We start from the raw sequence: 25,909 nt of genomic DNA on the forward strand, positions 1-25,909 counted from the left end.
GCTGGTAAAGTGGGAGATTTGTACAAGGTAAAAGGGATTTTGAATAAGGAAGGCTATCACTCTATTTTGCCATGCCATGCCCCTTGGACAGCGCTCGATTGGAGCCAATTTCATCCCACAACAGGACAATGACCCAAAGCCACCTCCAAATTATGCAAGAACTATTTAGGGAAGAAGCAAGCATTGGTATTCTATCTGTAATGGAGTGGCCAGCGCAGTGACCAGATAGCTTGACCATATGGTACACAAAAAGCGCCCATGAAGCCAATCCAACTGGAAGAATGGGGGTGAAATTTCTCCAGATTACCTCCGCAAATTAACAGATATAATGCCAAAGGTCTGCAAGGCTGTAACTGCTGCAAAGGGAGCATTCTTTGACAAAAGCAAAGTTTTGAAGGAGAAAATTATTATTTCAAATAAAAAATCATTATTTCTAACCTTGTCAGTGTCTTGACTATATTTTCTATTCACTTTGCAACTCATTTGATAAATAAAAGTGAGTTTTCATGGAAAACACAAAATTGTCTGGGTGACCCCAAACTTTTGAATGGTAGTATAAATATTTATAGTGTTTTGTGAATTTTAAAAAAAAACTATTAAAATAGATACAAGTTATTTCTGTATCCGTAATAACCCATGCTATGAAACCAACACCGCAAATGCTGTAAAGGAAAAAATGACAGAATCATATCAAAAAACTCTGTTTCCCAATCTCGGTCTAATAAAACCACCAGGTTGATGGCTATATCCTGTCTATCTATCTATCTATCTATCTATCTATCTATCTATCTATCTATCTATCTCTCAAAGCTTTCACACAAATTTGTCCTTTCAAAGGGGTTCAAGCAAGTGCAGTACTGTATTGTGCGGAATGTACTGTGCATGCCCGCTGAAATCAGGAGGAGGAGGACGTTGGCGGATGTACGCAATACATTCAGTGCTGTACATACCGAATTACATGGGGCCTTACCTTAGGGGCATTTACAGGAATGGAGCAGTAGTCATACACAATATATAAAACCGGTTTATTTGGAAACTGTGTCAACAGCCGTACACAGTGTTGTGAGCAAATTAATGTTGATTTTTGTGCTGACAAACTCTCTTTAAGGTCCCAAACAGGCTGATCACTAAGGCCTGGTTCACATCTGCGTTCAGTATTCCGTTCGGGGAGTCCGCATGGGGAACCCCTGAACGGAATACTGAATGCATTGGCAAGCGGTGAGCATACGCGATTACACAGACCCCATAGACTATAACGTTTTCCACGTGGTGTCAGCACGAATCACGTGGAGAGAAAAGTACTTCATGATCTACTTTCCTGTCCGCATGACTCGTGCGGACTCTGCGCAGAAAGCACACAGACCCCATTATAGTCTATGGGGTCCATGTGCTTTCAGTGCTCACCGCTTTCCAATGCGTTTGGCATTCTGTTCTGGGGTTCCCATTAAGACTCCCCAAACGGAATACCGAAAGAAGATGTGAAGCGGGCCTAAGGCATTAAAATTGTAGCTTCCTGTAATGATGCATATCATTATATCAACTTTATCAATCCAAAATATCAATATCAATCTCTTATATAAGACACTCAAACAATTTCTACTGTGTGTTTATTCTTGGATATTTGTTTATATATGTATATTGTGTAATAAAATATTTTGTGTTTGTAAATTTTAACTCTAGGGCAGAAAAAGAATGGGGGGATGGAATCCGAGGATTGTCCTTAAATGCTGCTCGATATGCTTTACTAAGAGTCGAACATGGTGCAACACATACTAAAAACTGGAGGTATGTATCTTTTTAATTTTGTTATGCTTGATACTATATTTACTAATATTAGTCTTTGTACACCTTCACAGCCATGTTTTATCTTTTTAATGCATCTAACATGAAAAATGTTAAATACGGATTTTGTGAGACTGAGGTCACCTGTAAAGATTCACTTAGGTTTCCTAATATGTTTCTATACACTGGAGAGTATGACATGGATCTAGAAATGGCTTCAGTATCGGGCATGCCTACGCTAAAGCAAGCATTAAAGCTTTATTTATACAAAATTAGAAAAAGAAACTGACCAGTTGATACCATACACATTTTTTCTGAAAACTAGAATAAAGGGGACATGTTATTTTGTTTGCACAATTAATAATCGTAAAAATGAAGGTCCTAAGAAAGTCTCACAAATGCACTTTTTCTCTATTTCCACCTATTGTGAACTTTTTTTTCCAGCTTCCTAGTACATAGTACAGAATAATAAATGGTACCATTATGAAGAACAGAATGTCAAACATTAAGCCCTCATATGGCGCTGTGACCATAAAAAAAGTTATGGGGTTTAAAAGGCAGGGAATGAAAAATGAAAATCATAAAATACAGGGTAAATTACGCTGATCGCCTCTCTAGCAATATCCTTTACATTCTAAAATAATGGGTAAAAAATATGCAAATCTATTCTCCAGGATGTAATTAGGAGAACAGTGCACTCTGTATGCCACCCTCTAGAGGGCAGCATTCTTAACATCATGCATGACTCAGTTATAAAGTCTATTTAATCATGATGTGGATTTAATTGCCAAATTAGTATTTCTATCCCAAAAGGAACAGATTCCCAGCTATGGACAGCGCTGTTTCGGCCTATTGGGCCATCCTCAGCATAGTGTAGGGATACTGATTTGGCAGAGTGAGAGACTATATAAAAAAAAAAAAAAGCGGTCCATGCCACAAATAGCAGTCCCAAAACAGTCCCCACCAATTGCAATGCGTAGCAGCATAAGGGCTAGTTCACACGTTGTGGGGTCCGCGCGGGTTTTGACACAGAGAGAGACATGGCTCGCCGTGTCTCTCTCTGGTCAAAACCCGCCTGCTGGGACCATCGCGGTCGCGGCTTTCCCCTCCTATGTCGGCTCAAATGAATGAGCTGACATAGGAGGTTGCTGCCGCTAGGCGGAAGCCGCGGTCCAGGGCGCTGCGGTTTCCGCCTGAAGATAGGACATGTCGCTTCTTTTCTCCGCTAGCAGCAGCCTGCCGCTAGCGGAAAAAAGAAGCCTGGCGGTCTGCATACACCACTATTGTAAAGGGGCGGATTTTGAAGCGAAATCCACTGTCAAAATCCGCCCCTTTGTTCATGTGTGAACGAGCCCTAACAGTGCAGGGAAGGTCTCACCAGCCGGGGCCGCAACGAACAGAGTTCCACCGCGGCCACCGCCAGGGTAAAAATACTTAGGGTCAGCAAGGAGTGAGGACACAAAGATAAGGCACAACAGAATCTAACAGTTAATTAAAGTCCCGGTAGAAAAGCAGCAGCTAGAGCACACTACCCTCAGGAGGGGATGAAAGAGGAGGCTTCAACCCGGCGCAACTGGTGAGGCAGAGGAGGAGAGGAAGAGCGCCCAGTCGGTGAAGGAGAAGGCAGTGGGTACTTCAACCAGTCCAGCAGGGTCAGTTAAATCCAGGAATTGCGCCAAAGAAGGTGCTTGGTCGGGAGAATGCAGGACAGCGCCCCGTTGCGCCGGATTTGGAGGTGAAAAGGGTGGCCCCATCTGTAAGTGGCTCCAGAGTCCAGAATATCTTGTAAGACAGGTTTTAAGGAGTCTACGCCTTGCCAATGTCCTACGGGGGACGTCTGGGAGTCGCTACACCAGATTGTCCACAAAGGAAACAGGGCCAAGCCGCCTGAAGGATATCCTCCTTCTCCCGGAACAAATTAACCCGGCATAGGACGTCCCGTGGTTCAGTGGGAGCTGCTCTTCGGGGGCCCAATACACAATGTACTCTATGCAGGTTAATCTTCGTATCCACTGGGCGAGAGAGGAACCTATTAAGGATAAAGAGACCGCAGTACGGCGTTCGGCCGGAGGAACAGAGTCAGGAATGCCCCTCAATTTGATATGGTTACGGTGGCCCCTGTTCTCCTGTTCGTTGACCTGAAGAAGGATGTGACGGTTGAGAGCACATTGGGAGGCCAGTGAATTTTCCACAGCAATAAGGCTTTGATCAATAGACAGTTTGTTGCTGGTGGGCAGCGACTTGAGTCGACAGGGATTGGAGCTCAAACTTAAACTCTGACATGATGCGCTCCTGCTTTTCCTCCACCCTGCGGACAATCAATTCCAGATCGGACTTGGTAGGCATAGTGCAAAGGAGATTCCATATATCGGCCAGCTTGGGGTGCTTATGGCGATGAGACAGTGAGGCAGCACCCTGAGGCGAGACATTAGATAAGTCAGAGGAGGTAGGTGAGCGGAGAGACGCCAGGGTGGAGGTGAAATCTGGGTCCAGGCAGGTTATGGCAGGAGCAGCACTGGAGGCTATAGCGTAGGTGGAGCGCTGAGGTAATGCTGAGTGGAACAGCGGAGCAGAATCAGAGACTGAACCTGGACCTCCCGCATTTGAAAAGGTGTGTGTGGGGGGGGGGGATCATGTGAGGAGCTAGCAGGAGGATCCCATGCTGGGGACCCCATGTGTGACTGAGGCCCCTGTGGCGGGTGCTGCAAGGGGGACACAGTCTGAGTGGCTGATAAGCTCTGCAAGGCTGGCAAGGAAGAAGGGGACTGCTTTCAGCAGGTGATCTGTGGCTGAACCTCCAGGCAAGGGCACAGGAGGAGGCAGGGGCACCAGAGGCTGGTGGTGCAGAGGGGAATAGGAGGATAGCGGCTTCTCGGCTGCCATCTTGGGATCCGGAGGGGGAGGAGACCGGTACCTGGTGCGTGCGAGCTGGTCCACCCTCCATCTTGCAGCGTCTGGAGCATAGGCTGAGCTGCAGGTGTCGGTGAAGATGAGTCGGGTAGCGTAGGCCCTGCGGAAAGCAGGGGAGGTGGGTCCTTCTCTTCAGTGTTCGGGTGTATCGGCGCCATCTTGGATTCGCTGTCCGGGACCAGGGAGGAGGTGGCGGACAGCAAGAACCGCGCAAACTGTGGTTCCACCCGGGGATTGAAGGCACCTTTGCGGCCCAAGTGTCGGACCATCTCGGGGGAGGAGGACAGGAGAGGATTAGACCACCGTTAGGTAAGTATAAGCCGCCTGGGGTCCGGGACCTGCTGAAAAGAGCGTGTTCAAGCGTCCATGGTTAGGCCACGCCCCTCAATTTACACTTGTTTTGTAGCTGTACTATGTAACATTTACTGTGTATTTTTTGCATGTTTATACTATATGTATAAATTGTAAACTCTTTATGAACATAAATGGAATGAAACTTGAAGAAACAAGAGCCTTGTGTATCAAATCTGTCAGGGAAGCTGCATGTTTGCAAACCAGAATATCTATTTCAGGTTTCGTTTTCTAATTACTCTACAAATTAAAAAAAAAAAATCTAAAAAAAAAACTCTCACATCTAAAAAGGAAGATGTGAACAACTCTTAAAAAGGTGACTTTATTGTAATTTTATTTCAGACCTCAGATTTTGGTGTTGGTAAACCTGGATTCTGAACAGAATGTGAAGCATCCTCGAGTTCTTTCACTGACCACTCAGCTTAAGGCTGGCAAAGGATTAACAATTGTTGGCTCTGTGCTGCAAGGAACTTTTCTAGATAAACATATTGAAGCACAGAAAGGTGAAGAAGTAAGTACAGTCATCCTCAGATCTGTTTAGTAGTGTATAATTTCATTTAGGCTATGGTCACCCTACCATTGCCCTTTTACTTGTTGAGATCTGTAGAAAAGTTCAGTTACCCTTATGACTGATATAAATGGAAGACTTTACATTTGTATTTGTGATAATGGACTTCAGTGTTGAAATAAAAATTGTCCATTCTGTCATATATTTGTTTACAAAACATAAATGGCATACAGTAAACCTGAAATCAAATAATAAGATGCATATACAACAAGAGCGTTCACTATAAGCAATAAAAGAGCACAATAGGAAAATTACATTGTATTGTGTCAGAGATGTGCAAAAATAGAAGAGGAGGAAGGAGGTTTGTGCACGTCTTAAGTATAGAAAACAAGCCATTAAAACAAGGAAACAAGCTGCAGCAGTCTAAAGCACATGGATCTGTAGTTTGAGGAGAAACAATGTGCAAATACATGTAAGTCGTGGAACTAATGAGTATTTTGGGTGAGAATATCAGGGGTTATCATGTTAGTAAAATCAGGGAGCTGCCAAAAGGACAGTCAAGGTTGCCAAATGTGATTCAATTTTGGGTGAGTACATAACTCATAGTGTGACAGCCCTTCCATTATGCAAAATGGTTTACATAACCACTGTTGGCGAGGATTGCTTAGCCCAGTGGAGGGGAATCTAATTTAATTTCTAATTTAATTGAATTTCTGCTATTAGTGGAAGGTCATTTTAGTTTTGTGGAGGTATGTAGATTCAGGAGTCAACTCAGTATTCAGATAATTGAGGGAATCAATACGCCATTGTAAGGGTGAAAATTATTTAACTTGAGACATCAATACGAGGGGTAAAAAGTACTTCTAATATTTCTAATTTAGAATAATTTGCCTTCAAAATTGAAAAATTCACTCAAATGGTCAAACAAGGTAAATGTGTGTGGGAGGGGACACCTCTTGATTTTGAGATAATGAGCGATAAATCGTCTGCAGAAGCCATAGTTCAATGGTGTACATTCCCATTTTGAGTCACCTGAATGTGTGGGCATTGTCTCGGACTTTGGGTAACGGTTTTCAGTGTGTGAATTAACAAGGATCTGGACAAAGCACTCCCTTTGAAAATATTTCAGATATGCAAATTAATTTGCAGCGCTTATCAAAATGCTTTCATGTTTTCCATGTGAACATACAATTGGCTTTCTTTGGCTGGCTATTTTGTATATAATGTGCAAGTATTTTTAAATAATTCAGTGTTTTTCCTACTCCTGTTGCAGAATATTAAAGCTTTAATGAGTGCAGAGAAGACAAAAGGATTTTGTCAGTTAGTTGTGTCACCGAACGTACGTGATGGAATGTCACATTTGATTCAGTCTGCTGGTCTCGGAGCAATGAAGCACAACACTGTATTAATGGCTTGGCCAAACTCATGGAAGCAGCCTAACAATCCTTACAGTTGGAAACCATTCGTTGGTGGGTGTTAACTTATTGTTTGTCTTGATTTAGTTTTATATCTAACATTGTCTGTGTAATGAATTGTGAAATATTTATTATGTGACAGTCCTGCACCTTTTCAGAAATTAACTTTTAAGGGAGTCTGTAACCAGAACACAGCATATCAACCCATCCCCATGGATAGATTAGTGTCACCCAAATCAAACTTTGGCTTCGCCTTGTGAATTGGTGCCTCTGTTGCCAAGATATTGGAGTTTTTGGCAACATAACCTCTTCACAGCGCTGTAGAGACACTGCTACGGGCTGTTATCATTGCTGCACTGTTTTTTCTCCAGGATATAGGCTTTGTTTGTAGTTAGCCCTTGGCATACTAGTTTCTGCCTCTTTCCAGCATCTGCTGACATGAGCCCACTGTGTGTTAATACTGAAGCATTGCTCTGGTCTATTGATAAGATAAGATAATCCTTTAATAGTCCCACATTGGGGAAATTTCAGCGTGTTACAGCAGCATAGTAATACAGATACAGGATAATACAGAGTAATATGTTACAGACGTAGACACACATAAGCTGAGGAGAGAAGATATACTAGGAGGCCATAGCAGCTAAGGAAAAACAGAAGAGAAAGAGGAAGACCTCATGGTCATCGTCATAATCATTAGTTCTCTGTGCGGAGTGATCTTCGTTTGGTCTGATGTAGATTATATAGCCTGGTCGCGGTTGGAAGGGAGGACCTGCGATAGCGCTCCTTCTCACACTTGGGGTGAAGCAGACGGTCACTTACAGTGCTGCCAAGTCCCATCAGGGTCCCATACATGGGGTGGGATTTGTTCTCCCGCATGGAGGTCACCACAGACAGTATCCTTCTGTCACCCACCACCTGTACTGGGTCCAAGGGGCTCCCCAGGACAGAGCTGGCCCTCCTGATCAGCCTGTCAAGTCTATTTCTGTCCCTGGTTGATATACTGCTCCCCCAGCAGGCTACAACGAAAAAGATGGCTGAGGCAACCACAGAGTTGAAGAAGGCCCTAAGAAGTGTCCCCTGGACTCCGAAGGCCCTCAGCCTCCTGAGCAGGTAGAGTCTGCTGTGGCCCTTTCTGTGCAGCGCCTCCAGGTGATCAGCCCAGTCTAGTTTATTATTGAGGAGCACGCCCAGGTACTTATAGGTCCTGACTATCTCAATACATGTTCCTTGGATCTCCACCGGGGTCGGAGCACCTCTCCGTTTACTTAAGTCCACCACCATCTCCTTGGTCTTCCCAGCATTAATCCTGAGCTGGTTCTGCTGGCACCATTCAACAAAATCCCGGTTTAAGTCTCTGTATTCCCTATCGTCACCATCAGTGATCAGGCCGACTATAGCAGAGTCATCGGAGTACTTCTGTAAGTAACAGCTGGATGAGTTGTCTAAAGTCAGCAGTGTACAGTGTGAAGAGAAATGGGGCAAGAACTGTACCTTGTGGTGCCCCCGTACTACAGATCACAGTGTCAGACACACAGTCCTGGGCTCTCACATACTGAGGGCGGTTTGTCAGGTAGTCTAGGATCCAGTTGGACAGGTGATGGTCCACACCACCAAGGTTCAGCTTCTCCCTCAGTAGCCCTGGCTGAATGGTGTTGAAAGCACTGGAGAAATCAAAGAACATGGCCATTTCTGTAATACCTTTAACTTCTGATACAGAGACTGTTGAGGCAGCACTGCTTGTGTACTTCAATGAGTATGGGAAAGAGTGGAGAGCGAGCGACACGTGTAAATTCAGTGCAGCCAGAAGCAGTTCAGTGTGTATGTGTGTGTGTGTGTGGTCAGAGTATAATGGTATGTGTGACTGCTTTCCCAGACCAACTGCAGCTCAGTTGAATTGAACTGCATTATAGTGATTCGTGATGCTGTGACTTTCCATCCACATGCGGTCTTATATTCACAGCACCATCAAGTCCTTGACAATAGGCCTGCCTACAACTTACAAAATCATGGATTACTACTGTATAATGTAGTTTGTATGCTTTAGATGAGCTGCAGTCCATCCTGGAAAAGCAGTTGTCACATATGCCGTATTACCTGGCCCACACACATCCAATTGAAATGGTTTTTAAATGGATTTCAATCGCAAATTCATTGATTTTACATTATATGACTCCTTTTGGTGCCTGCATACTGAACTTTGTTGGTTTTAATAAAATTATGAAAATTTTGATTAAATTATATTATAGGCAAAATACCAAAATGTACAAGATACTCTAATAATTAAAAAAATAACTTTGAAGTCAATTACACAATTGTTATATTGTAGTATTAATTAGATGAGCATCTTTTTGCGTATTTACTTTTATAGGGAATCTGCATTTTTAATTAGTTTCATTTCCTACTAATCGGTGGTATCTGATTTTTATATGTCCCCAGACACAGTAAGAGATGCAACAACAGCTCAACAAGCTTTACTTGTGGCCAAAAATATAGATTCCTTTCCTACCAACCAGGAGCGTTTTGCTGAAGGAAATATTGATGTATGGTGGATTGTTCATGACGGTGGAATGCTGATGTTGCTTCCTTTCCTGTTACGACAACATAAGGTATTTTTGTTTGTTATCCATATTTTTCTTGGTTTACCAACTTTTACATACATTGATACCTTGCTAAAGTGATAAATCAGTGTAGAAAGAACTAGGTCCATGCTGCATTCCTTTTAAATACATTTTTGTTGACACATTTAGTCCCCTTTCGCATCATGTTTTTCATGTCTATCTGATAAGTCTAACACAGGGGTCTCAAACTCAATTTACCCCGGCGCCGCTGAAGGTAGAGTCTGGGTGAGGCTGGGCCGCATCAGGTTTTCCCAATTTTCACAGTTTTCCCAATTTTTTTTTTTTTCTAAAAGTCGCCATATTCTGACAGCCGTAACTTTTTTATACATCAGTGTAGAGAGATGCATAGGGCGTTTTTTTTTTTTTTTTTTGCGGGGCCAGGTGTACTTTTTAGTTCTACCATTTTTCGGAAATGCTATTGCTTTGATCACTTTTTATTCAAATTTTTATCAGAATCAAAACCGTGAAAAAACAGCGGTTTGGCACTTTTGACAATTTTTCCCGCTACGGCATTTACCGTACAGGAAAAATATTTTTATAGATTTGTAGAGTAGGCAATTTCGGACACAGGAATATCTAACATGTATGTGTTTAACAATATTTAAATACTTTTATATGTGTTCTAGGGAAAGGGGGGGTGATTTGAATTTTTAATACTTTTTATATTTTTTTTTACTTTTTAAAAATTATTTTTTTTTGCATTTATTAGACCCCCTAGGGGTGTTGAACTCCAGGGGGTCTGATCACTAATGCAATGCATTACAATGCTAATGCATTGCAAAAAATCAACATTTCTTTTACAGGCTGCATAGAGCAGTCTGCAAAAGAAAGAGATTGCAGACAAGCCTGGGAGCCTTGCTGTCATGGCAACGTGACATCGGCCTTGGAGCTTGCTCCAGGCGCCGGCGATCACCGGCAAAATGGCGGCGCCCATGCACCGCCAGGAAAATGGTGCCTCCAGCACCTTTGACCGTGGCGCCAGAGGGGTTAATGCCTCCGATCGGTCCCGGGACATTAGCGCCGGTTGTGTATTGCTTAAAGCAGTAGACACCTGGCGGCTATGGTGGCCACCCGGCTCCCGGGCGGTCATCATAGATACACACCCGGCATGCGCCGTGCTATTACTGCGGATGTCGGGATGTCCGTCGGGGGCCGCAAACTATTGTCCCAAGGGCTGCAGTTGGCCCGCGGGCCGCGAGTTTGAGACCCCTGGTCTAACAGATCCCTTATTTTAATCATAAAACTGACACAAACTGATGTCAATTCATGCATCAAAAAAACCTGATAGTTTAATGGATGTATGGATGTGCATCCCTTTGCATCAGTGTTTTTGCTAATAAAAAAAAAAAGAATGTTTACCTCTGCCATCCCCCACATGTGCTTCACCTAATACCATCAGTACCATCAATCCCTAATGGCTGCCCCAGCACGTGTGCTACCCCTGATGGTATTAAGTGAAACACTTGTGGGGGTAGCAGTGGAGCTTCCCCCCAAATACTACAAGTCACAGCACAATTTTTTTTTTTTTTTTTTTTTTTTGAAGCGCATCCCACGTGTGCTTTACCTAATACCATTAGGGGTATTTCATGTGTGGAGGGTAGCAGATGATTGATTGCCTCCCCAAAATGTGCAACCTCTAAAGGCTGCTACCCCTGGTCCCAGCATGAATGATATTGCCATTTGTAACCCCCATTTGAGAAATGGCTGCTAAAACCCTCTCCCACTTCTCACCACTCGTGTCTTGGCTTCTGAATGTCTCCAGCGCCATTCCAGTGCTATCTTCTTCTCCCCGCCACAGGTGCTACCCTTCACTCGTGGAGGAGAGGACAAGATAGCTCTGGGATGGCGCTGGAAACATTAGGGAGCAGGGATACACAAATGGTGGGAGAGGGGCGACAGCCATTTCTCTAAGGGGTCATAATGGCAAGATCACTCATGCTGCGACCAGGAAAAGGAGGGAGGATATTGGGGAGGTGGGGAGTTTGGGCTTACCTTATGGAGAGTTCTGCTGACGACGACGACTTCTTCCTACAAGACATTGCTGCTTGGTTTCAGCACGAACATAAGGAGCAGAGTTGTGGCTAATGGGGGAAGGTTCGCTGTTCAGGGGATGACTAGCAATAATTATTATTATTATTATTATTTATTTATATAGCACCATTAATTACATGGTGCTTTACATTTGGGGGATTGCTATAAGCGGCTGCAAATCGCTTGCATCAGTTTACATAGGGAAGTAAAGTTAATTGAAAACGAACCATTGTGAATCTGTTGTTGTTAAAGGACAGAAAAGCGCAGTAGTACATGCTTTTCTTTCCGTTTGAAATAACAGTCAGGGGCCTACAGAGACCATAATGGATTGTTTTGTGTCCACTCACTGACACGGAGGTGTTATTTTAATTTAAAAAAAAACTGACACAAACTGATTTCAATTCACGCATCAAGAAAAAAAAAACTGATCCGTTAACGGGTGTGCATTTGCTTGCATCAGTGTTTTGCTAAAAAAACAAAAACAAAACCCCGTTTTTCGTTTACCTCTGCCATCCCCCACTTGTGCTTTACCTAATACCATCAGGGATAGCACAGGTTGGAGGTGGGGGGAGAGGGGGACAGACAATCAATCCTTAAAGGGGTTAGCCACTTTCAGACCAATATTGACAAACAAATGTACAATAAAAATATATACAATTTTCCAATATACTTTCTGTATCAATTCCGCTCTGTTTTCTAGATCTCAGCTTACTGTCATTCATTCTGTTACTTCTAGAGGATAAAACTCTGTCCATGGTCATGTGATTTACGGTCCATGGTCATGTGATGAGCACACAGGTGCCGCTCGTTACAGTCACAGCACAATAATCAGACCTCTGCCTGGTAATCAGCTGTGCCCCTGTGTCCTCATCACATGACCATGGACCGTAAATCACATGACCATGGTCAGAGTTTTATCCTCTAGAAGTAACAGAATGAATGACAGCAAGCCGAAATCTAGAAAACTGTGAGGAATTGCTACAGAAAGTATATTGGAAAATTGTATATCTTTTTATTGTACATTTGTTTGTCAATATTGGTCTGAAAGTGGGCAAACCCTTTAATGGCTGATGGGGGTTGGCAGAGGAGCTGTCCCCCAAGTACTACAAGTCACAGCACAATGTTTTTTTGTTATATGTGCTGTAACTTGGAGTGCATGGGGACAGCTCTTTTGCAATCTCTCACATATGCTTCACCTTATACCAATATATATATACTGATACAACAGTTGTTACCCATTCAAAACTGAAACTCACGAGAATAAAGTCCTCCTTGCAGGACTTTTATCTCCACCGATTTTTAGTGATCTCTGCGACTAGAGATGCAAATGTGAACCCAGCCTTTGCTTAATAAATGTGCCCTTTTGTTTTTAATTCTTTACCATTTGCAATATGTTTGCTTCTAGTGAATGAGAATATTCTTGTATATGTGTAGAAGCTGCAAACTGGAACATACCTAGTAGATATTGCTGTATCCTTTAGTGAGCTAAATACAACAGCAGCTGCACAAAACATTGGTAGTTTGCTACAGTGCGTTAATGTGGAGTTCAGGCTGCTAACGTTATATCTGCTTTTTAAGAGTAGGCCAAGTTTTATGTTTGTGTAATGACCATAACCTCTATAACAAAATTGTCTGACCTCTGTATAAGTAATGCTACCTCCGATACCGCCCCTGCTATCTCTTGTGCCCACCCACCTTTACCTCATAGATTGTAAGCTCCAGCGAGCAGGGCCCTCAGTGTCACTGTGTGAAGTAACTATTTCTTTGTAATGTACCTTTTTGTCTGTACTTGAATCCTATAAATTGTACAGTGCTGTGGAATATGTTAGCGCGTTATAAATAAAATGTATTTTTTATTATTATTATTATTATTATTATTATTTATAGGGAAAAAAATTAGCAGAAAATATATTTGAACATTTAAATAGAATTCATAAACTGTAAAAAAAAATTAAAAACTATCCCTAGGTACACAATAGTTTACAGGTTTCCCTGTGTAATTTTCTGTTTAAGTGGAAAGGGTTTCCTCCTTTCTGGTCCCCATGCTAGTGTAAATTACGGTAAGCATGTTCTCTTTTTCATGTGTCAATACACTAGGTGAAATATTAGAAAAGATCCACAAACTCTTTAATGCCTACAATAGCAAATTATACAGAGTGTTTTACATAAATAGATTTTATTTCTAATTAACTGATTATAATTGGTGACATTTCCATAGGTTTGGAGAAAGTGCAGGATGAGGATTTTTACTGTTGCCCAAATGGATGATAATAGCATTCAAATGAAAAAAGATCTACAGATGTTCCTGTATCATCTCCGCTTGGATGCTGAAGTTGAAGTAGTTGAAATGGTTTGTTTTTTCCATTTACATTATGTAAATAGTGGGTATAAATTATTGTTTGGGCACAAAGCCAGGTACAGTAGGGAAGGAGTGCTATTTAGTGTTTGGAGCACAGATTCAGATGGTTTGGTTTTTGGACGCCATGCCACTTTTGCAGAGCCCCTGAAATGCCAGTCATGGGGGATTCCTCTGATGCAGGGCCCTATTTTGAAAACTGGACCCCTCAAGGAATTTATCCAGGGATACCGTGAACATTTTTAGTGTCAAATTAATTTATTTTCCAGCAATGAATGCACAGCTGATGGTGAAAATTGCAATTTTTCAAGAAATATATCTTTCAGTGCATAATATGTTGTTCCCAGCTTGTGTCAGATAATTTCTCCAAAGGCTGTGGTGCAACTGATAAATGCTTCGCAGTTTTTGGACTTATTGGGTGCAACGTATTGAAGCACAGTAGGAACAAATATTGGCCACTAAAATAGAATATTTGATGCAAAGTGCAAATTGACATTTTTAAACATTTACTGAACATTTATTTTTGGAACACAGGTACAGTATATACAGTGGCAGCCAAAAAAACGGCACCATTTCACAAAATGTAATGATTGTCTTTTTCCATTTCTAGCCTCTTTCCTGGATGACGAGTATTTGGCAATTTTGTACATGCCACGTGACATTTTTCAGTCAATTTTGTAGTAGGAGGTATACATATCATCTGCAGGGACTCAATTTATACGCATCACAAGCATTTGACATTTGATTTACTTGGGACTTTTGTGGACAGTGTATTGGATAATTTAAATAATGTTATTTGGTCACTGAGTACCAGTATTGTGTAGGTGGTGTATATGTATTAGTTTTTATTCATATGCTAATGAGCTTCCAGCCAGCACAGGAAGTTCCCAGCAGCACTCATCTCTGCTATTATCTCCTATATGTGTGTGCAAACAGGAAGCTGAGTCATAATCAGCAGCAGCCTGTGCTGTATACACCCATAGGAAACAATGGCAAAAAGGGTGCACGTGCACCCAGTCTAATTAGCATATGAATAGAAACAGACTTATTCAGAAACCACTGAGGCAATTTCCATACTAAAGGTAGGTGTAGTATAGCCTTTCTAAAGGCTATGCAAGGATGTGATTAGTTAAAAATGACTTTTCCCAGTGATAGAGCCCCTTTAAACATAATGGGAGCTACATAATGGGAAATTAAACATAATGGGAGAGAAACACTAGGTTCACACTTATCCCCCAAGTGGACACCACAAATGGAAGCCTACCTAGGGACCTCAGACTATAATGGGTTCCGCTGTGTTTCGACTCGAAAAACGCGCATTTAAGCGGATTCGTGGATGTAAAACCCAAGCAGAGACCGGGCGCAGGTGTGAACTTAGCCATATGTTTGTTATTTAATCAAGAAAGCATTTTCAAAGTAGAGCTGATTATGAGTGGTACTATTTCTCCAGTTACTAATGTAAAACAAACTTTCAGGTTGTAATTAATTACAATATTAACTTTTTTTTACCTTTATGTTCTTTTCAGTTTGAAAATGACATTTCTGCATTTACATATGAGAAGACGCTAATGATGGAGCAGAGATCTCAAATGCTTAAGCAAATGCAACTGTCTAAGAATGAAAGAGAGAGAGAGGTACGCTTATTTGTCTTAATTTGGTGTTAATGTATCTCTTCAGATTTTGTATTTTTTTCTGTTGTGATTCATCCAGTTTAAAGTGCTCTCCTTATTTGTGTAAAGTAAGACTTCTTAGCCTACTTTATGCATAATGTACTTTGGTGGTCTGAGACACTGTTGTTTGATGGTCCATCCAAGAGTAGGGGTGAGGAGTGTCTCAGACAATTAAAGCACAGTTAGTATGGAGAAGCTGGTAATCATGTTACAGAAATGACGAGGAGACTGGGAACCACATCAGAAGTTTTAAAGGGGTTATCCAGTGCCGTTTACTGCGAGTGACTCTTATTTTGATAGAATCACCCATTCACCTTCACATAAAATATATTTTCTCATTTTAGCCAAATCTGAGAAACTAGTTGTGGTGTTTTTGTAGGACATTAACCCCTTACTGATATCTGCTGAAATAGTAATGCGGGCGCTACATCTTTAAAGATAGTTCTACAGCGCAGACCCAGCCGACCTTTTCCCATAACAGCCGGGAGTCTACTGAAGACTTCCAGACTTGTCATTCAATTGTAGTTAGGGAGGCTGGCTGTAAGAGGGCTAATAAACCTTTATCTATCTACAAAGACTACCACTACCCACTACGATAGTGGGAAAAATAATCAAACGTGCCGAAGCCCTGTTTTTTCGCTCTTTCGCCTTGACAAAAATCTGAATAAAAAGTACACCTGGCCCAGCAAAAAAAAAAAAAAAAAAAAGCCCTATACAGTGAAGGAAATAAGTATTTGATCCCTTGCTGATTTTATAAATTTGCCCACTGGCAAAGACATGAATTCCATAGAAAAGCTATGGAGGGAGCTGAAGCTCTGAGTTGCCAAGTGACAGCCTCAAAATCTGCAAAGAGGAGTCGACCAAAATTCTTCCTGACGTGCACAAACCTCATTAGCAAATACAAAAAAAAGTCTGATTTCTTTGCTTTCTAACAAGGGTTTTGCCACCAAATAGTCTTATTTGCCAGAGGGATCAAGTACTGGGGAAATGATATTGGCCATTACCTCCTGATTAATCTGGCAGGTTACAAACACAAAAAGAAAAAGCAGGACCCCCCCCTCTAGATTTTGAAGGTCAATGAGATTATGTATATGGAGAACCTTACCTCCTTCCTGCATGACACTGTTGACACTTAACAAAACTTGTTCTACTGGATGAAATTCCAAGGTACCAGTGAGTATCAGATGCTTTCCGGGGCCTATGCCTTCCCCATAGACCTATAGTGGCATGCTCTGGCTTTTATAGCTAACTGATGTTGTCATCTACCTAGGACTATTCATAACCATCTGGCCTTGTGGAGTCCTATTGCTTTTTCTGAATATCTGAATAAAAAATTTCAATTGTTTACACCCCTGGGGTCCCCCCCTTCGTAGACCTGGATACTGCTGGGGTACCCCCCCCCTTTTTTCTTTTGTCTCTCACTCTGTGTTGTTTTCTTTTTGTTGCCCCTTAGCTCCTTTCCCTTAATCCTCCTTTCTTCTCCACTCCCCTTCCTCCTTTTGTCCTCTGGCGTCTACTTGGAGATCTCCCCATTATCCTATAGTGTAATATGTTGTTGCAGCTATCTGTTGTCACTGTATTTTATGCCTGTACTAAGTAAAAGCCCCAGATATAATACAAAATTTTTGTTTTTATTTGTTAGTAATCCTGCAATGCTTTCTAGAATTCTGTTTTCACTTTGTCAGCATGGAGTATTGATTGAAGAACGATAGGGGGAAAGCTTCAAATTTTTTTTTGTTTCTTATGACAAGGCTGCAACATAATAAAATGTGAAGAAAGTAAAAGGCTCTGATGACTTTCCAAATGCACTGTATATTTGATTTAACAATAGCTTACATTTATTGAAAAGCAGTTCCGACCGTGTCTGTGATCAATGTGACTCCTTTTGAAACTAAACCATCTAGTCTAAGTTTGCACTGTGTAAAACTTGGACAGTATTGGTAAATCTACCTCTGTGTTTCATATGGTCATTACAGTTATAGTTATGCAGTAGCTCAGGAGCTGCAGGCCTGTAATTTCCAGTAGTGATGAAGTAAAGTGTAAAATGCATTTTTCTCCTATATTTTCTTATAAACTAAAGGGCCTTTTATTTAATGCAATAATATGAGCATTTGGATTCCTGTTGTGACATTATTTTTTATATTTTTACAGTGTTAAAATCCTTTTTTAAAACAAAGCTGGAGCACTGATCAGTTAGAGCTGCTTCTCTTGCTCATTTTGCATTACATCATAGTCTTTTAAATGAATATTTGACTGGCTGGGATGTCAAGAGCAGCAGTCTGAACTAGCTACTAGAGCAGGGGTGGACAATTAATTTTCCCATTGGGCCACATAAGAAATTAAAACTATTCTAGAGGGCCGCACCATGGCAAATTTAGCTCCACCCACTTCTACATTGATTCTGCCCATTCCCAATTATCTTTTCATGTGCCCCCACAAAGTATAATCCTCCTACAGTCACCCATACATTATATGTCCCCACATTATAATGTTCCCTTCCAACTGCCCCACAGTATTAAGTCCCTCTCCTGGTGCCCCAGTTTAAACTGAGGGAAACTAGAGGGGACATGAAACTGGAGCAGCTGGAGGGGGAAGTTATCAGTAGGGGTAGTTGGAGGGGAACAATAAATTAATGGCAGATTAAGTGGGACATTAAACTGGGGGCAACTAGAGGGGGACATTAAACTTAGGCAGCTGGAAGCAGACATTAAACCATAGGGGTAGCTGGAGCGTGACATTAAACTGGGGGCAACAAGAGGCAGACAGGTCCCCCTCCAGTTGTCCCCAGTGTAATGTCCCCCCAGATTAAATGCCCCCTTCATCTACCCCCAGTTTAATGTCCCCCTCCCTCCATCTCTCCCCCAGCATCATGCCCCCCCCCTCCATCTCTCTCCCCAGTTTCATGCCCCCCCCCCCCCCCCTCCATCTCTCTCCCCAGTTTCATGTTCCCCCTCCATCTCTGCCCCAGTATAACATTCCCCTTCCATCTCTGGCCCTAGGTTACTGAGAGACACACACTGAATATGAAATTTGTCTACGAAACGTTGCAGGAGTCTGTATTATAAGTCTGGAGAGCTAAAGTTATGTATACTGGAACTTTGGCAATTTTATAAAGTCACTAACTGTGCATTTGCTATGTTGTTTTTATTCAGGCACAGCTTATCCATGACAGGAATACTGCATCACATTCTGCGGTGACTGCCAAATCAAGTAATGCAACACCAGAGAGAGTTCAAATGACATGGACTAAAGAAAAGCTTATTGCAGAGAAACACAAAGTTAAAGATTTGAATGCAACGGGATACAGAGATTTATTTAACATGAAACCGTAAGTAATAATAATAATAATTTGTTTTAAAAAATAAAAGGAATCCTCCCTTTTTATTCTGCCGCTGCATAGTATTAGACAGAGGCATAGCTATAGTGGGTGCACATGGTAAGTGCAGACCCTGTTATAGAATTTGCATCTGGGTCCAGGAGCTACTAGTTACATCTTGGTCAGGGGGCGTTCAAACTTGCGCCCATGTCCACCCGCCAGGTGTCTGTCCTATTCCCCGGAGAAACTGCATAGGAGACTGCTTCCCAGCAGTCAGTTTTAAAACCCATTCATTTGAATGGGTTTTAAAAGTAAACCGCCGGTGTCCGTATGCAGCCTCTCAACGGGGAAACCATTTTTTTTTTTTTGGCCATACACAGTCTTGCATATCCGACTTTGTGTCTGGCCCAAAAAACAGGTTTCCCTGTGGAAAGGCTGCATATGGACACATAATGATTGTGATTTTTTCAGAGTTTGCTATCCTGACCATACTCAAGGCCCGGAATTCCAGAGAGCTACGATCTGCCATTGTATCTGGAAGGTTTACATCCGCCGTTGTGAGTGTAACTATTCTCAGTAAATCTCCAATCTGATCTGGCTCTGATCTGGTGGCCAGTTTTCTAATTCTGCAGGGACAAGAAGCGCAATTGAGAAATGACTCACTCTGCACTCAGTCAGGGTGGACAAAACTTCCTGTTTATTTGCCATAAAATATCATCTTATATAGCATTGTATGTAGGAGTTGCCTTATGTATATGTGTCATCTTGATGTTGGCTGAAGTATCTGAGGTTCCTTTCTCTCATCTGACTCTTACACGTGGCTTCGGACGTAGTCCAGGATGTGAGCGCCATCTTGCTAAGCTGATAAGTTATGCATCACAGGAGAATTGCAACAACAAACACTTACAAGTCAAAGCAGACACTTGGTAATAGTACCAATAACAGTACCAGAAAATACACAAATAGAACTGTAAATATCGAAAATAGACATTTATTCCATAACCGTATGCTGGAGCTCATAAAGTAGTGCAACACAGGGCATTTAGCCTTGCTATCCATGAAGATGCTGGTGGTCCAGCTAAAATACATAGACTAGAGATCATTGTCACAGCAAACAAGGTGGTGGGATTCTGAGCTCTGACATGGTCTACCTGTGACTGATGGACCTGTGTGTAGGATTACAGTCACTTCTCCAGTATCACTGATCACCTCAGGCAGTCGTTTCAAACGGATTATCAATTATGGTAAAATTCTGTATTGTACACATATTCTAGCCTGACTGGGCCCTTTGTCAGTTTTAATCTCAATAAAAAAGGTTACAAACAGATATATACATGTAGCACCAAGAAAGGTTGGTGATGTGGTTTCTGGGATGGGAGATCTTCATCAGATTGCTATAAAAGAACTATGTATAATTCCCCCTTGCCTTTTTCTACCTGAAATCAACCAATCATAAACTCTATCCAATTGCATCTAGTGACAGTGTAGACTGTAACCATATTGTTCAAAGCACATTGGTTGCATAATCTCATATTCTCAAAGTATATAAAGGAATATGACTGTGAGATCCCCTATGTGTATTTAGAGCTAGTCTTGGCTGGGCTATGTGATTTAATAGCTTTCACAGTTCCCACTTTAGATAAAGTTGTGTATGTTAGGTTTTAGTGGTTGAGTTCCTAAAATAAAGGCATTGTTTGCCAATTGGCAAATTGTTAATAAGTTAGTCTAATTACAAACCCTTTCAGCTCACTAAGGGTCATTTGTTGTTTACGCTGTCCCTTATGGAAAGCACTCTTGTGGCGACCATTTTCTTTATAAAGCTTTCTCTATCCAGTATGCTATTCCATAATTGTTTGTCCTGTTCTAACATTGCTCCTTATGGTTGTCATGCAAAATTCTGTAATTCATTAATGTCCATTTTTTTTCATGCATTCAGAGAATGGGAGAGCCTGTAAGTTTAATACATAGAATCTAGTCTGTTTTTTTTTGTCAATTATCTATTAAATCCTTGTTTTGAGATAATGGGATGTGCAATTCTTTTTTTTTTTTTTTTTTTTTTTTTTTTGCCTCAAACTGTGTGAATAAATTGACAACTCCACAATATTGTTATGTGACAATATGGTATTTATGTCTGCAAATTGTCAAATCAAATAGGAAACTATATTTCCATGATGTCAAGGGGAATGGTCGTATCAGGTTACTGGGAAAGGACATCATATATGTTAGACTATAGTTCCTGGCAGAGTATCTATGCAGTGCTACCATGTAGAAGGCAGTTTACGTTGGGTAGTCTTCCCTGAGTGGTTTATGACAACCCTGCTCTGTTATCATGGTCAATGCAGGCTCCAGCCTAAGTAGAAGACAACAGATATCTTCAAAATTGTGTTATGGTAAGTGAAATGTTAGGGGCTTATAGTGCAACATAACAATAACATAAAAATTTAAGGTTTTTTTTTGTAATATTCTGATGAAATCCTAAAATTTTCTCTGGGTGTGGTTAGACACTTATTTGTCTTCCTTTGCTTCTTCTTGATCAATATGTTTATAGAGTAGAATCTGAAATAATTGGTACCATTCTATAGCATACTTCATGATCTGTATCTGTTTATTTGACCATGGGTCTGAATGTACTTGTATATACAGTATCTGCCTCCATTATTAAATATATATTCAAGTTTACTTATGAAAACTTATAGAAAGAAAGAAAAAACAAGCAAATTGACGGTAAAACTTCCATCTTTATTACTAAAGGCTGCCGAAGTAAGAGATCAATTTCTGAGGTTATTCAGATGGGAATCTATACCTTCAAACTTTTTGCGCCTTCTGTATCTTTTCTTATACTCATATCTGGGTATTTTGAAGTTCAGGGTGAGGAATATGCAAATAAAGCTTCATTGGTGAAAAAAGCAGCTTGCTGCTAGCGCCACCTTTTGGAAGGTAGATCCCTGTAAATCTTTCGAGCCAAAATGACTCCTCCAAAAGGAAGTGTGTCTCATCCACAGGCAGCTGTTTCAAGGTTTTTGCCTCTCTTCTGTTCTGTGTGTAGGGTTCTGACTGGCTGTGTGAAGCCCTTAGATTTCTTTGGAAACCAGGTATTAATCTATGAGGAGGTATCTTCCAAAAGGTAGTGCTAGGAGGAAGTGCCTTTTGTATTACCAACGAGGTCCTCTTTGTATTTCCCTTATCCAGAATTGTGTACCATCTCTCCCTAGTGAGACACATTACCGTTTCTGACCCAAATTCACGATAAAATTCCTCTTTATTGTTTTAATGATGTAATAATGCATATTCATTCCCATTAACTTATTTCCCTTTCAGAAATCAGTCAAATGTGAGAAGAATGCACACTGCAGTGAAACTGAATGAAGTTGTGTTGAACAGATCTCAACATGCGCAGCTGGTGTTACTGAATATGCCTGGGCCACCCAAGAATAAACAAGGTGATGAAAACTGTATCCTTTGCTATAAATGGTGTTTTGGGATACTTCAGCTGAGCTCTGATAACCTTACAGGCAGGGAATATCCAAGGCATATTCAATTTTTAAAGCATTGTTCCAATACTGCATTGTTTTCCCAAAAGCATAGTGAGAAACTGCACCACGTGTAGCAATTTAAAGGGATTCTAGCATTAAAAAACACGTTTGAAACTAAAAACACGTAAGAATATCCTTTATAAAGGTTATTCATCTCTTACTTTTATCTTGAAGGTCTGTGCCACAGTTTTTCAATTTTTCTTCATTGTTCTCAGAAAGATTTACTTTCTGAGCAAAGGGGGAATGCCCCTTGAGATTTCTGAGCACAATGAAGAAAAATGCAAAAGATAAAAGTAAGAGATGAATAGCCTTTATAGAGGCTATTCCTACGTGCTTTTAGTTTAAAACGTGGGTTGTTTTGTTTTTGTTTTTTTAATAGAATCACTTTAATTTACATTTTGATCCATTCTGCTACATTTATAATATTCATGAATTTCCATATGCCAGCAGTATCCTCTCTTCTGATAATTTGGGAAAGTCTCTAAACCATGTTGCCATCCCTCTGAAGAAGATGTGGCGTCCCATGCATATCTGAGCAACTGGTAATTGATTCTGAGTAAATGTGAGGAATCCTGACCCAGAACTTCAGATCTGTCATAAGATGTTTTCATGCTCTAGCTGTCTTTAAATCTGAGTTAAGTAATAACATGCCTGAGAAAAGTAAAACATCTGAACTTCCATGCTCGAGAAATTAATAATATGGTAAGATTATCATCCCTGTGTAAGTCACACAGATGACAGGTACCCAGCCTGTGAACCCTCCCTAAGCTGCCAGTCCATAATATTCTATGCATGGAAAATTGAGGCCCCCTTGCAATGCAGGAGTGTGTATTTTTTAATATATAATGCATATAACTTAGGCCTATTTTTTCATGCCCATATCTTGTAAAATAAATGTTATTACAGCTAAAGAGAAAAAATGTCCAAATCACATGGTCTGATAAGGCTGATATAATGTACAAATGATCATGTTCTCTTCCATTTAGTAGGAAAATTGATGTGTGATAATCCTAGTCACAGGCTATGGTCTACCTTCTTAGGGAGCGTTCACACTACCGTCTGTGTCAGACAGGTAGTGTCCGCTCCAAATCTGGCACGGACATTAGGAGCGGACACTAGCTGTGTCCGTGACACCTGTCATTTATTTAAATGGCGATCGGGTGCGTTCTTTTGCACTCCATGCCCTTCCTTCACTGTTCGCATGTAAAGATGTCCGACTTTTCAAGCAGACAGAAAAACCTGACATGTAAATATACAGACAAATATAATACTAACAGTGACCAACTGGCACAGTGGGGTAGAGGGCCCTTCCCGCAAGGGCTTACAGTCTATGACGGAAGTGGGATGGGGACAGACTGTACAGATGGCGATGTGGTGACACTAGTGTTGGAGATTGTGAGTCTTCAGGGCCTTTTTAAAGTTGTGATTGTGGGGTCAGTCTTATGTGTCTTGGTAAGGAGTTCCAGAGTATGGGGGATGCACGGGAGAAATCTTGGAGACCAATTATGTGAAGAGTGGATGAGAGCAGAGTGGAATGGGTGGTCTTTGGAGGATTGCAGGTTGTGTGTGGGCAGGTAGCGGGAGATTGTCAGAGATATATGGAGGGGACAGGTTGTGGATGGCTTTGTATGCCAGCATTGAAGTGTTAGTCCTCACGGAAGTTTGTTGTTGCATGCAAGGTGATGTAGGTACCTAACATTACAATATAGAGAACATGTAAGATTGCATCACCGCTATTTTCTGCAATTTTGGTGTGGTACTGTCTAACATTTTAATCCCCTTCCCACCGGAGGCATTTTTTAATTTTTCCACCTTTCAAACTTCTCTATTTTTCTGTTTACCTGAGCCATATTAGTGCTTAATTTTTGAGGAACAAATTGTTCTTTATAATGGTACCATTTATTATTCTGTACAATGTACTGTGAAGCTGGGAAAAAACATCAGAATGGGGTGAAATTGGAGAAAAAGTGCATTTGTGCAACTTTATTACGGTCCTTTACAGCGTTCAATTTGCAGCCAAAATTACGTCACCTTTATTCTGTGTTTTGGCACGATGTCCATATGCTAATTAGTTTTCTCGCAGCACTGGGGGCGGTACCTAGCACTCAAACAGCACTGAGGGAGTCCCCTGTGCTGTGAGAAAACTATCCAGCGCCTCCTTCTTCTTTTGCCTTTCTTAAGGCTATTCTGACTTGGGTTTAGCTTAAAACAGGATTCTAATGATAGAATCCCTTTAACAAAAGTCAAAACTTTGCAAAAACATTTTTTTCTTAGTCACCATATTCTGACACCTGTAACTTTTTTTATATTTACATGTATGGGGTTGCATAGGGCAGCTTTTTTTCAGGTTTATGACGTCAGATCAGGGACAACACAAAGAGGTGCTTGGCGAACTAAAGGGAACACCTACTGTGCTCAGTTTGCTTAACTTGCATAACGGATACAAAGATACTTTTCTCAGCGTCCAAAGCAGTCTCAGTCATATGAAAGATATGATGATATTTATCAGTGTTATGAGATCTATAACACGTTAAGGGCAGTTCAGATATGTTTCAGGTGATTGACTCCCTTTAACTATATGCTCAGTGTGACGCAATGGTGTGGTGAGTGGGAGGAAGTAAAGAATTATAGAACAAAATATCATATTGATTTTGAAAAACATGAACCCAACTCTGAGGAAGAAAAGGGCATGCAATTTGTGCCGATTTATGTTCTTCCCCCTCCCCCCACAATACTCATCTTGTTTTCCTCTATGTCTTTAAAAATGGATTCTCTGTGTATTTATACAATAAAACATTGTAAAACTTATTTCTTTAACCACTGTCAATCAGATATGGAATTTTTAGAAGTCTTAACTGAAGGCTTGAATAGAGTGCTGCTTGTACGTGGTGGAGGGAGAGAAGTGATTACCATCTATTCCTAATCTGATGAGGAGAAATATCAAAATGAAGAGTTTCTGAAAGTGACAAACAAAACCCAAACCATATACACTGTTGTTGCATACTTGAAGTGAAGCTCCAGACAATCACTGGTCTGTTCTAACACTCTACCAATGATCATACATCATAACATTATATCATGTATGCTATTTAAGTGCCAGGGTTTCTCCCTTATAGATATGACAGGATAATATATGAACTTTGCTTATTACATCAGCTCGATATATTAGTGTTTTGGCCTCTATTTACTGTTTGTTCTGTGCTCAACGTTTAATATAATGCAGTAAAAGTGAAAGTTCAGAAAGACAACGAAAAGAAAATGTCCTTAAAACAAAACTGTTGAGTTTTATATTCATTTACTATTTTCAACAGTTAGTGGTCAGTGATGCGGTGATACTATATTTGTGAACATGTACACATTTTATATGTTACTGTATCTTTTTATTTATAGTACAGAAGGGAGTTATGCACTGCTGATAT

At 41.0% G+C, this 25,909-nt stretch overlaps 1 protein-coding gene across 4 annotated transcripts in view; it reads left to right on the plus strand.

Moving 5' to 3' along the window:
- SLC12A7 (solute carrier family 12 member 7) overlaps window positions 1-25,817 on the plus strand; it is a 143,726-nt gene extending 117,909 nt beyond the window's left edge. For 3 of the 4 annotated variants that reach the window (XM_075271085.1, XM_075271087.1, XM_075271088.1), the window contains exons 16-25: window positions 1,681-1,785; window positions 5,386-5,554; window positions 6,825-7,020; window positions 9,403-9,572; window positions 13,834-13,965; window positions 15,498-15,605; window positions 18,794-18,969; window positions 20,894-20,908; window positions 22,276-22,409; window positions 25,322-25,817. In XM_075271085.1, the coding sequence (XP_075127186.1) occupies window positions 1,681-1,785; window positions 5,386-5,554; window positions 6,825-7,020; window positions 9,403-9,572; window positions 13,834-13,965; window positions 15,498-15,605; window positions 18,794-18,969; window positions 20,894-20,908; window positions 22,276-22,409; window positions 25,322-25,413 (1,297 nt within the window). In that variant the 3' untranslated portion in view covers window positions 25,414-25,817. The remainder of the gene's footprint in view (window positions 1-1,680; window positions 1,786-5,385; window positions 5,555-6,824; window positions 7,021-9,402; window positions 9,573-13,833; window positions 13,966-15,497; window positions 15,606-18,793; window positions 18,970-20,893; window positions 20,909-22,275; window positions 22,410-25,321) is intronic. The other variant, XM_075271086.1, reaches the window with a different exon arrangement.
- The last annotated feature ends 92 nt before the right edge of the window (window positions 25,818-25,909 follow it).

This window comes from Leptodactylus fuscus, chromosome 4 (assembly GCF_031893055.1).
Source record: "Leptodactylus fuscus isolate aLepFus1 chromosome 4, aLepFus1.hap2, whole genome shotgun sequence".
Classification (NCBI taxonomy): domain Eukaryota; kingdom Metazoa; phylum Chordata; class Amphibia; order Anura; family Leptodactylidae; genus Leptodactylus; species Leptodactylus fuscus.